General features: G+C 40.0%; 1 protein-coding gene across 1 annotated transcript in view; it reads right to left on the reverse strand.

Annotated features, from left to right (window-relative positions):
- Positions 1–546: 546 nt before the first annotated feature.
- Positions 547–12,598, reverse strand: part of LOC112453427 — a 19,526-nt gene continuing 7,474 nt past the window's right edge. Inside the window, exons 2-5 of the mRNA XM_025014216.1 lie at positions 4,419–4,629; positions 2,071–2,378; positions 1,139–1,475; positions 547–896 (exon numbers count right to left, since the gene is read on the reverse strand). Coding sequence (XP_024869984.1) covers positions 720–896; positions 1,139–1,475; positions 2,071–2,378; positions 4,419–4,613 — 1,017 coding nt within the window. The 5' untranslated portion in view covers positions 4,614–4,629 and the 3' untranslated portion in view covers positions 547–719. The remainder of the gene's footprint in view (positions 897–1,138; positions 1,476–2,070; positions 2,379–4,418; positions 4,630–12,598) is intronic.

Genomic DNA, 12,598 nt, shown 5'->3' on the forward strand with positions numbered 1-12,598 from the left:
GGCCTTCTGAAATTTCTCTTGTACGTATTTTTAGAACGTAGCAACATAAGTTAGGTATTTGCTATTAACGAAAGAAAAAATCGAAAGTTTTCTTGAAAGTTCATGTACAATCCACGGACGTATGTCACGTTTCACACACACAAGTTATGTTAACCTTTAAGTACCGTAACAAAATTGAATCTCAAATCTAACTGTTTCAAATTCTAGTAAATTGTTTACTTTTTATGTTCTTAATATATCAATGTGTTTGATAATGCCTTAAATCTTTTATATTACTTTTTGGATTCAAAAAAATGATGTAAGAATGCTGTCGATAAATATTTAATCATAATAATATACTATAGAATTTATTATAAGAAAAAACCAGATAGAAATTATTTTAATGTTAATTTTATCATGATACTTAAAGATTAGTTGTTTCTTTGCCAGATAATAAATTCTTCCTAACTACGCGCTTTTGTATATAATAAAATCATATCACAAGTCTCGAATCATTTATCTTTGACCTAGGTGCATAATTAATATGAAAAAATACTACAGTAAATATCACATGGAGCAATGATATTTCAATTAAATACCGTAGTGACTAAAGATAAAAGTCCATTCCTTAATCTTACAAGTAGAATTATAATTTAGGGCGTTACACGTTTAACAACGGTCATTATAATCATTCATTAAATAATAATTTATATACTTTCATATACGGGGGGGTAGTAAGCTCAAGCATATGACTGATCCAACGATATAGCTATTTTATTCCCTTTCTCGACCCAATTTCTAAGACGTCCTCTGAGTTCTTCGAGACTTTTCGATTTTGCCTTATTTATCCTCTTGTACTTCACATCTTTTGGCTTCGTCACGGATCTGTGATTGCTCATTACCCTATTGTACGTCACCTGAAAGCACAAATAGGATTCCTTAGGGAAAAATCAATTTATACGTACGTTAGCATGGACTTTACAGCTAAACGCAAGAAAAATTCAAATACGGAGTATATCTTAAATCAAAGTGCAAATTTGCATTGCGTTTTCTAAGTTGAAGTAAATTTTGCGTTATGTTTCTTCATTTCACAAATATTTCCTAGCAAATCGAATTTTCTTACACGCCAATAAGATTTCGAGATTTCGCCTCCTTTTACCTGCGCCTGCTGGCTTTCGTCTCTGGGTCTTTCGCTGGGCGGGGAATCCGTGTCTTGAGCCAGCCTCTCGAAACTACCGTAGAGATCCTGAAGCCTGCCTTTCCCGTTGCCCAAGTTTTTCGTTCTCCTGTCTTCGTACTCCGAGTTCTCCGTCGACTCCGATGGATCCTGATTATTCTCGCTGTCACCGTCTTCCTCCACGGAATATACGGTTTCCAGAATCTCCGGTCTTCTGAGGAAACCGTTGCACCGACGCATCGACGAATACTTGTTCGACGGTTCCACCGCGTCGGACACAGAACGGATCACAGTTATGTCAGTAATATTAGAACGAAACCTGTGGAGTAGAATTAGAATGTACAGACTCGACCGTAGACGACCTATAATTTGTGAAAAAATTTGGGAGAACAAGATCTTATTTATAACTTTATGTGTTTTCTAATATACAAATCAATTTATCAACATCTCGATATGTATTTTATGTGAATGTGTATTTTAATTCTCTTTAAACTTTTTTGTGTTACATGTAAAATTACAAATAGAATTTTGTAATTTTATTTTAATCCGATCTCTGCTATGAATAACAATATATAGATTAAAGCAGTCTTAAAATACGTTGCAACTTCATCACAGCAATTTTGAATATATTCTAATAAGGTAGCACGCTGGCATAAATTATTATTTTTAACATTATATGCATTCCAAAATATAAGCAAATTATACTGATCACAATTGCTTATTGGAAACTTAGATTTTTTTGAAAGAGATTAAAATTATATTTTTCAGCATTTTTAGTCCTATTTTGCACTTTTGTCTTTACTTGCATTTCGTTCTTAATTCTCACGCCTCTCTATCTTTGCATAGGTGCTTCATAGAAGCTCTATTCGTGTCGTCGGCGACAGGTAATGTGAATCTATTTCAGAAATGCTCACCTCGGTGGGGCAGGATCGTCCGCGGTTTCCTCGAGCACCACAGCGCTGTCGCTGTCCCCGAGACTGTCCAGTCTGTCCAGGGCGTCGCAGGGCGGCGAATCCCTGGTGCTCGTGCTCCTCTCCGCCAATCTGTTCTGCAACTGCCGGATCACCCTTTGTTGTCGTAGAATAATGGATTCTCGCTGACTCAGACTGGCCTCTATCTCCTTCTGCTTCCTGCAGAGCCTAGACTCGAACAGCAGAAGCTGCGACGACAACGTCCGCAGCTGCTCGGCCTTCTCACGCGTCAGTCGGGCCACCAGGTCCTCCTGCGAAACGTCACGGTGACATTGAACGGTCGGTCGCGTCAATTTCCCATATTAATTCGCGCATGCAATAAACTGGGCGACCGGCGCGGAACGGCGGCGTATTACTTCGGATATTAATTAATTAGCAAGCGATCTCTCTCGCTGCCGTTATTATTAATATTTGCTTAGCGCCGCTAATTAATTTCCCCGGTTTTCCATCCCGACCGAAATACACCGTTCGAATGGGGCGTCGCTCACCAGGACGGTGCGGTGTTAGATTGTATTCTTTTGTTCTTTTTTAATCGGACATCGGTTCATGCGTATTTGAGCAAATCTCATTATTATTTGCATCTCTCGAGTCTACTTGCGTTACGCGGAACGCGTTACCGATATATATGCGAGCGGTGAGGTACTTGCGTTCCGCCTCTGCACGCGTCGATACATGCGTGTAACTGCGTGTTTGCACAACGGTGCACGTTATACATGCCGTACGTATCCGGCTGACCGCTTTGCATGAGCATTGCTCACGTCTCTTCCTTCCTGCCTCCCGCGTAGAGGATGAGTCCATTACTCTCGCTATTGTGTACAACATAAACCGCAAGACGGCCAGGTGCTGTCGCCGTTGCGTGTCACGCACTTCGAGGACGGACACGGAAAATAATTAAAACGTTTTGCCGATAGACGCGAGTCACGATGTGAACGACCGGTTAACGCTTCAAGGGACAAATTCTATATTAAGGAAAGGAAAGTGTAGGAAGGCATTTCTTTTTGGATAAAAAAATATAAAAAAAATATTCTCGATATCTCTTTTTGGTTGTCTGATAGATTTTAGCCAACTAATTAAATAAAAAATGAAAATTGAATTTTTCTCAATTTTTCTATTTTCGACATTTACTAATTTAATTTTAACTTCATAACTTGCCAAAGTGGAATAAAATAAAAAATAAAACTTTTCGGTATTAAAACCTATTCAGACGTATTCGTAAATATTACAGCTAAAAAAAAAAAGAAAAAAAAAAAAAAAAAACAAGTCCGAAAATATCAATCTGAACCAGAATTACCAGCCTTTCAAAGTTACATGGGTCTCCCAGACCTATGGTGTGTTTTCGGGATGTGCCGGAAGGTGTGTATTTTTGGGTTAATATTTCCTGTTTGAATTCGACAAAAGTATATACGGAAAAGTTGTTACTCGCAATCGGCCATCCCGCCGGTATTTTCCCCGGCGCTGGTCGAATAGCCAGAGAAAAAGGTCATTTCGCAGCAATTATCCCCCCGCAGATTGCCGGCGAATTTAGTGGGAGAGCCCTTTTTTTCTCGCATCTACCTCGCAAACTGAGAATCGTTCGTAGTCACGCGAAGTCAGACGCGTAATTGTAGGATGTCACGAGACGCCCCCGGCTTATCCCGGAAATGCACGGCAATGACTCGTGGCAGCAATGCCGTTTCGCTCACCCGCTAGAATTTGTCTCTCCCATTAGCATCATGACGAATCTAACGGGTATAAAGTGCTTAAGGCCAAAGAATATCTCGACCGGATGAAAAGTGTTTAGAATTTAGACCTTCAACAATAATACCCTTCAGAAAGGTTTAATCGTGGAGATCATGTACGAAAAATAAAAGACGTTTCTGACAAAGCTGAGCTTCGATTCAGCTTTCGATTAACGAGCTATTTGATGAAACTCTATTCTTTTTTCAATCGATTCGCACGCCCGATTTTAATTTAATGGATATCCCAATTAAAATACAGTGTACAATTGTACATACATGGTCTGGCGATGTAGAGGCGCGAGTATAACGTTTATTTAGAACGTTTACTCGTCCGCTTGGCAAAGCGGCAAAAATATGTACCCGTTCGCGTCTAAATGAAGATCACCGTGTATCTAATATTTCACTGTCTGGTAACATCGGTTCGTGGGCCGTGCGTGTTTTATGGTTTTCAGAGGTAATAGCTTTGATCGATCGTTCTCCGCCGTTCTCCCGACTGATTTCCTTATCGAAGACGTAACGGCGAAGTGGGATTGCCTTTGCATGTAGAAATCCTTCCCGGTAATTGAAACTTACCTGCAATTTAAGGGTCCTCCGCCAGGCGAGCATTTGGTGGGCTTGTGCCCGCTGTCTCGCTCTGAGTGCCGCTATGACCGACTTGGCTTCCTCCAATGACGTCACTTCCACCTCGTTACTGTCCTTCATCGACTCGCCCGACAAGTCACTGACTCGGCGGCTCTCGTCGATGGTAGCCAATATGCAGCTGTCCATCGACGTCTCGTCGAAGCTGCAAATAGAAAGTTGCGCGATGAGCGACTCGTCGTTCCACACCTGCCTGACAATCTCTTTCGGCACATTATTTTAGGATGTTGAAAAAAAAATTAAAATTATTTGGAATGTCGCCTTCGAGTAAACTACCGCTCAAGCGATCCTTTTCAATACGAACGACAATAGAGGAATCATGGAAAAATGCGATTAAAACAAATTGTGTTATGTGTGTGTGTCTACTTATTAGGATTACTATTTGTATACTTATAAAAGTAATCTATTTTCTTTATTATATATTATATTAACTTTTATTCTTGGCGTACAGTTTCTACCGTGTTGACTTTCTTTTTTTAAGCCTATCTCTTACACAATTAGCGTTATTAATAAGTATTAAATTAAACTTAATAATTAATATTTGGAAACATATTCCCATCATTAAGGATGTTAACGTTTTATATACGTTAATTCTGAAGACACTTGAAACCGTACCGTCCAATTGGAATCTAGTCAAAGAGAAAAGCTCGGGAAGCTCGTTTTCTCCGGAGAAAAAAGGCGACGCTCGAAAACGAACCTGCATGATTTAAGATCTACTTGAATATCTCTCGCGTTCGCGCGCCGCTCACCTTCATTTTCTCATCGGCACGGTAATGAATCATCCGGCTATATACAACTATATGAAACTCGACACGAGCCATAGCGCGTGATCATGCGCGCGGTAACTGATCCTAATACCAAGAAACGCGATCGGCAAATAAATCAGCGATCATGGGAACGATACAGCTCCGGTTTAACAAAGCTTGACAATCGAACTGATACGAAGGCGATATGCGTGAATGATATATGCCGCGAGTGTTATTATTTCTTCTTCTACGTACAGCGTACAATGAAATATAAAAATGCCTTTGCGGCGAGACAATGTCCCTTATCGGATTTACGGCGGACCCAATTTCGCGCAACTAGCTTCTTCGACATACATATTTTTTTTTTATTTTTACCTGGGTTGCTTCGTATAATTTTTACACACTGTCAAACACATTTATTCTATGCTCATTGCACCTTTATGCAATTGGTGGCGACGCACATGTGTGACTTATCGCGGCGCGGTCGGATCCGTTGGCGTCCGCAAATAAAAAATATCCAGCCGAATTACGTATACGTTACAGCTGTTACGCGAGAGAACTGGTACACATTCGCGGAATGGAACGTCTCTAAAAATCGAAGTTGCGCTAGCGTCTTTGGCTCTCGCGAGTGAACGCTATAAAAACGGTCTGTGCCACACGAGCGGGGCTGATATCGATCTCTATTTAGAAATTTACATCGCGCCGTACATCAAACGCTGTATATATACCTGCCACAATTCTGCGCACAAGATCGACCGAATGCACGACGCGGCTGGTATACATATACGAGCCCGTCGTGTCGTTCTCCGAGAAACGTAAGCGCGTCTAAGATCAAAAGCAACTCGGCTTTAAGCACGGCTAGAGACACGCGCGAGGCGAATGTAAGACAGATTTTCATCAACGGTTAACGGACCTCTTTTGGAAGTTTTGGGCCGCGTGCGCGCTCGAGGACCTTAGGAAAACGCCTCTCGTAAAGTTCTGCAGCGAATATATAAATGCAGGCGTGATTCTCCATTGTACTCGTCGAAAACTCTTGCCGCCGCGAATACAACTTTCAGAAGTAGGTATCTTAAAGTGGTACATAATCTTATAAAACTGTTTCTCTTTTAATTGTTTTTCTTAAACGTAATGAGAAATATATACGATTTTTAGATTGCCCTTGTAACTAAAACGGCTCTTTTCCTAAAATTAACTCGAAATTTTTCATTCATATGAATATATATATATAAATTAAACCCGAATAGTTTCGAAACATTAAAAGGTTTTCTTACAATTTAAATTGACTTAAAAAAATCTAAACGCACAATATTACAAAGCGCTTTTAACGTGAAAAGCTTCCGTCTCAATTATATAGTTTCGTCCTTAGTTCCACAACCTCTGAGTTCGTATTATAGTACGCGAAGAAGAAAGTGCTTGCGTTTCTCGTCGCGAGCTACTCCACGACACACCTGGAGCTCCGCGAACTCAAAGAGAGACAGCTGCGAGAGTTTCCTTGTTAAAATCACTCCCGGTCGTTATGCATTCATTCCGATCGAACGAAGAGAAATCGGGGAAGACAGAGAACTCCGTTAACGCGCGTAATCTGCATAATGAGCGGAGAGAGACTAAATCATTTACAAATTTAAATGGAATCTACTTAACGGTGACGAGGCGCGTATTTGCGGAAAGCATTTTTCCGATTCTTTCTTTTTCTCTCTCTCTTCCTCTCTATCTCTCCTCCCGCCCCCTTCTCTCTCTCTCTTTATCTGGCCTTTAACTAATTAAGCCCGGATAAATTATGCATGAGTCGTCCGGCTGAGTCATGCCGCGCCGTGAATTTGACGTTTTCCCTCTCTCGGAGGGCATCGATCGCGGGGTAACCTGCGTGAGAGAGCCGGGGATCGAAACCCCCCGCGGTGCGTGCGATAGGAAAGGTGTACGTTTCCGCCAGGTAACCCCGAGAGCGAAACTACCGCTGCGATATAAATGCGTTTCCGTCGCGGGGTAAAAATACTGAAATAATAAAATAGCAAAACGCGCAATATCCACGCGGGCGGCAACCTAAGGGATAACCGAGGGCTGCGAGATATTGCGATCGACACGAGCTACGGATATATTATCGCGGTTATTACTCGGGACGTGTTACGAGATATTAATACGTAGAATTTAATTATCAATTATTATTTATTATTATTCATTACTCGCGTAGTCGGATGCTCGTTATTAAAATGCAGCGATTGAATGTCGATTATTATTCCTAATTACGAAATATTGGGATTGTTTTTGCAAAATTTATTGACATCAGAATTATTTACTGATGACGGCTGTTATTTTATTACGGATAGTTGAGAATTATTCATTAACGTATAAAAATGATGATGTTTGAAAAGCTACGAATATACGAACGTTTTATCTTGTACTTTGCATTCGTTAATTAATGACTCTATATAGATTGTCTTTAGACTATTCAGCTCTCATCAGCGTGAAATGGCAATTTCGTGGCAATTAGCTGCAAGAGAATGTTATTGCAGTTTCTCTAATAAATTTCAGAACAATATAATTGAGTAATTACTATTAAAACATATTGTTAAAATTTAAATTTAAATAGTAATCTTCCTTTTAAAAAGCATTGCTTCAGAAAATATCTTAACTCTTTATATTCCTATCAGATGTGTGTGGTGCTTTTTTATCTCTTCTATCTTATTATTATACGTATCTCGTTATTACAATGAACAAATAACGAGGAATCGTGGCCTTTAATTAAACTCGTAATTAAAAGGGACTGCCGGAAAAGCTCATCATCAGACACAAATTGTAATATCTCCGGATAATGCGCAACACAAAAGGTGGAATCAAAAGCGTATGTTTCCTTTAAGCGCGGCAATAGCACGAATAAACGAAACGGAGTAAGCGCTCGTTCCCATCAAGTATATCAACCGCGATCTCTGTCACTGACGAAGTGACGAATATGAGAGAAACCCGTCACGCTTCGCTCCTCCCCGGAGGATTAATTCGAGTTGGCCATTGTGCAGGTCTCGCGATACGCGCGTCGCCCTGACAGGTCCAAACATCTGAGGTGGGTCCCGGTAAATATTCTGCATGCGGTATTTCGCGTATACATAGGTATACCGGGTATGTATCGATGTATGCATACAGGCGCACGTAATACACACGCATACCGATTGTGTGTTGCGGTGCCAGGTGGATATTGCGCGCGCGCGCACGCGAATCCACACGCACGCATGGCGCGTTCTAGAGCGACGCGTGTGTACACGCAGACGCACCGCAGAAATACCGGACGCTCCGGGAGCGCGGATAATGCTCGACAGGAATTACAGTCAGATGGCATCAAACGCGGAGAGTGCGAGTGTCGTGAAACCGCATATCGCCGCTTAGGTCGCTGTCGAATTGCCGAACAGGCGTGCCCGCAATCGATCGGGCGGATCAACAATAAGATAAAATCGATCTTTACACACAGACCACTCACTTAAGAGACGAATGCAAAACGTGTAAGCACTTTACATCGCACTGATGAAGATTAAATTATTCAGAAAAAAATATCAAGGGACAAATATATGTAAATAATATGAAACATGTATATGGAAAAGTAAATTAATCTCTCTTGAATAATCTGCACAATGAATCGTCTGTATTAATGTAATTTTTAATAATATTTGCGTTTAAAAATTAACGTAATACGCTGCGTTTGCAGTTGCAATTCGTGTTTTCAAGTAGCGTAAAATTACATGTTTATTTGTAAAAAATTATATAATGATTACATTTTGTTGGAGTACGTTCAATAAAATTGGTTCCGTTATGTGTATACTGTAATTGCCGTCGTTATTTAATTATAGCGGTATAAAATGCACATTACAATCTCTTTTTTAATTTACTTTAATTTACTTTTAAAGTTACACTTACTTCCCTAAGTATGATATTTTATAATTGATTTTTTTTAAATTTACTTTCCTGATTATGATATAATTATTACGTAATTTCATGCTACGTGAATTTTTTTAAATCGAAGAACAGGTGCATGTTGTTTGCACCATAATATATTGAACGTAAATAGCGTATATAGCGGATTGCTAAATTAATTCTGACTCGAGAATTTGCAGACACGAGTAGCAGATGCAGGTTCGAAAACCGCTATCTTCGATTATTACTCTGTTAAAGCTATAACGGATGTTTTTGATAATATGTTACGTTATGTCATCGGACAATGTACCTGCATCATCAATTCAGTAAGTTCCAGTCGATGGATAAACTATCGACCAAAAATATCCTAGATATTTTTCACGACAAAAACATTATATAATGTATATATTACTAAATTAACAGACCAAATATTTTAAACGTCTTTTACATTTACTGCATTCGCATTCGCGGAAGTACTTTTCCGTGTCGCAAGAGAGAAAACTTTCGGGAAAGCTTGCGAAATAAACCGTCGACCAAGTAATGAGTTTAAATGGGGATTAGTACGCTAATTAAGTTATATTCCATTCAAGTAATACCGACTCGTCTCTAGTAATACCTCTCTCGGGTTTGTGGGATTCTGTGGTGATTTATCTCTCCATCCTGGTAATCTTCGTTGAGATAGCTTAGTTCTTTGGAGACGAGGACTTTTATGCTCAATAGCCATTAACTACCATCAAGATTTGGTAAACATTGGAGCGGCATGACTCGTGTTATCGAATACGTGACATCAAGCTAGATTTTCCTTTTGCGGAATTGTAAACTTTCCGTGGATATCGAATATCATACGTTATCCTCGACGCTCTCTCGTTTTGCGTCGACGTTGAGTAACTCGTTAAAATAACCTCGCTGTGTTTGCATGTTTGCAACATGAATTCATACCAACGAAATGTCCTCAACGTAAAGTATAACGTCGATTTATTCATGTATATTTATGTAATACGCAAATATCGGGCTGCAGAAAAGAATATGTAAAATTATACGCTATACGAAGTGCATATCTCTAATTAGATTCTTTTGTCTTTTGCAAGTATATATTCCGCTTGAGTAACTCGGAAAAACTGTACCCAAGAGGACACGGATCGATGATTTTGTAGTTACGAATTACTAAAGGAAATCAATTATTGTGATTCGAACGCGTAATCGGTGCGCGATATCCTGTGCGTGACAGGCTATTGTATGGAAATTTATCCAAATATTATTTTGAAAGGTTGAACGGTTGAAAGATTGAATCTTTTTAATAAACACGCAGAGGAATATTCGCAAAACTAGAACAGGGGAGGAATTCGTTTTATCCAGTTCGGAGCGTTTCCTCGTTCATGCATCTTCCTGCTCATACGTAGGAAAAGTTCCAAGTATCGCGACAGTTCGCGTGCGAGACGGTTTTATGGAACTGGGAAAATTCAAGCTCCAGCTGATGTACTCTTAATAAATCTATGTAATAATTCAGCACGCCAGCGATCTCGCAGTAATACGTTGCAGACCTGTAATTCATACTTGCGATCAGGGAAAATTGAATTTGCGCAGGGAACGAGGAAGTTTGACAAAGAGACCTTCGTGAATTGCTACGATTCATAACCGGGGCTATCTGCCAATAACGTGGCCGACGACGTTACACACAGCGGTAAAATTTATTAGACTGACAGGTGGTGATGGTAGAGGCGAGGAGAGCATATGGCAGCTTGGCATGCCTCGAAACTGTAAGTAGCGTTTAGGGCGCTCGGCCTTAGCCGATAAAATTCTTGACGTTTATCTCGTTTATCTCTTAGATAAACAGCTATGTAATTTCCATTTGGCATGCGCCACACAGGTGGAAATTGCATTCTATACACGTCTATACATGTGTATATATGTAGATGCGGGATATCCCCCGGTTTTATATTCTGTCATTAACTCATTAAGAAATACAAAGTATCGCCGACTTTATAAGAGTGCAACTAGATAAAAAATTTTTAAACTTCAATATTACGTTAGTAAAATATCATCAGCTTTAGAAGATCAAAGTATTTCCGGACAATTTTGCATCGTACAAATTTCTTTTTTAACTGTAATAACGTTGATCTTAATTTCTCTTTCTCTTATAATAACTGAGAGGAAATAAATAACCAAAGTCATTACAATCGTGCAGCAGTAAAATGGCTTTCAGAAATATCCCTCCGTGCGAGGGAAGAGTTTCTCCACTGTAGAAGGGATTAGAGCGTAATATCATTCGTTACGGTTCTTCAGAATGTATTCTGCTCTCGTTAGAAACGCGGAAAAATTTAAGCCGTAATAACGCCGATGAAGTACGCGCACCGACTTCCACTGCATTACGCGAAATGGAACGGGGAACGACGACGGCGGAGACATTGGCGAAGCCAAAAACCGTAACCTCGCGCATCGGCAACGTAAACCGCAATTTCTCAAGGGTGAAATATAATTTCTGCCAGGAACCGCTCGCTCCTCTCTCTCTCTCTCTCTCTCTCTCTCTCTCTCCGCGCGTGTGTTGTGAAAATAAGCAGCTGTCGGCCCGATATATGGCGTCGCCGCGTTGGTCTGCCCAAAATTGGCGTAATTCCGACCGCCCTATTGTCCGGAAACGATAGCATCTGCCGAATACGCCTGCGACCGTTAAGAGATTTTACAGGACAGATATGCCTGTATTTCAAGACACGTTGCATGATGACCATACGCGCGGGACAGGATGTAAATTTGTCTTCGTGCAAAGTCAGCCATACGTCACTGTCTCTGCCCGCCTATGAATCATTCCGCGACAATAATATCCGCAATTGTACTTTTCCCCGTGGACTCGATCAAAACTCGCACGAACCGTGTAAAAAGTTGTATTGTACGTTTTATCGGCATCAACTCCGGTGATATCAAAGTATATTAATCAGAATATTATTAAATTTTTACTAGTTATTAGAATATCACTCTGCGATCAGGCATATTCTTATTTTTCTAAGAAAGTCTTTTTACGGATATTTTTTGCACATTAAAAAAAATAAGAACTTGGTTGACTTCTTTTTAAACAATACCACTGAATGACTTAAACCGGATGACTCCAGGGAAATAACGTGCTGTTTGCAACAGACATTGAAGTAACGAAGAAATGTGCAAGATCCAAAATGAAATCACCTCAATAATGATTTTGAAGTTCAAACAACGTTACAACGTTAAAGAGACGGTTATTTCACGGTTGTGGTTAAACCAGTACCGCGTGCTCATTACCGAGAGTAAATATCAATAACTTGTGAGAGCCAATTCACCAATATTACCAGTAAGTCAACTATGAGAGTAAATATCGTAAGGCAACAAGCCACGAGGAACAGAAGGCATCCTTTTTAAAAATCGATATTAAAAATAAAACTGCATATTGCGATATCGAAAGAAATGATAAATCAAACAAAATCTGTGTAAAAATCTGTCTAAAAA

This window comes from Temnothorax curvispinosus, unplaced genomic scaffold, assembly GCF_003070985.1.
Source record: "Temnothorax curvispinosus isolate PA1 unplaced genomic scaffold, ASM307098v1 QBEX01004328.1, whole genome shotgun sequence".
Lineage (NCBI taxonomy): Eukaryota > Metazoa > Arthropoda > Insecta > Hymenoptera > Formicidae > Temnothorax > Temnothorax curvispinosus.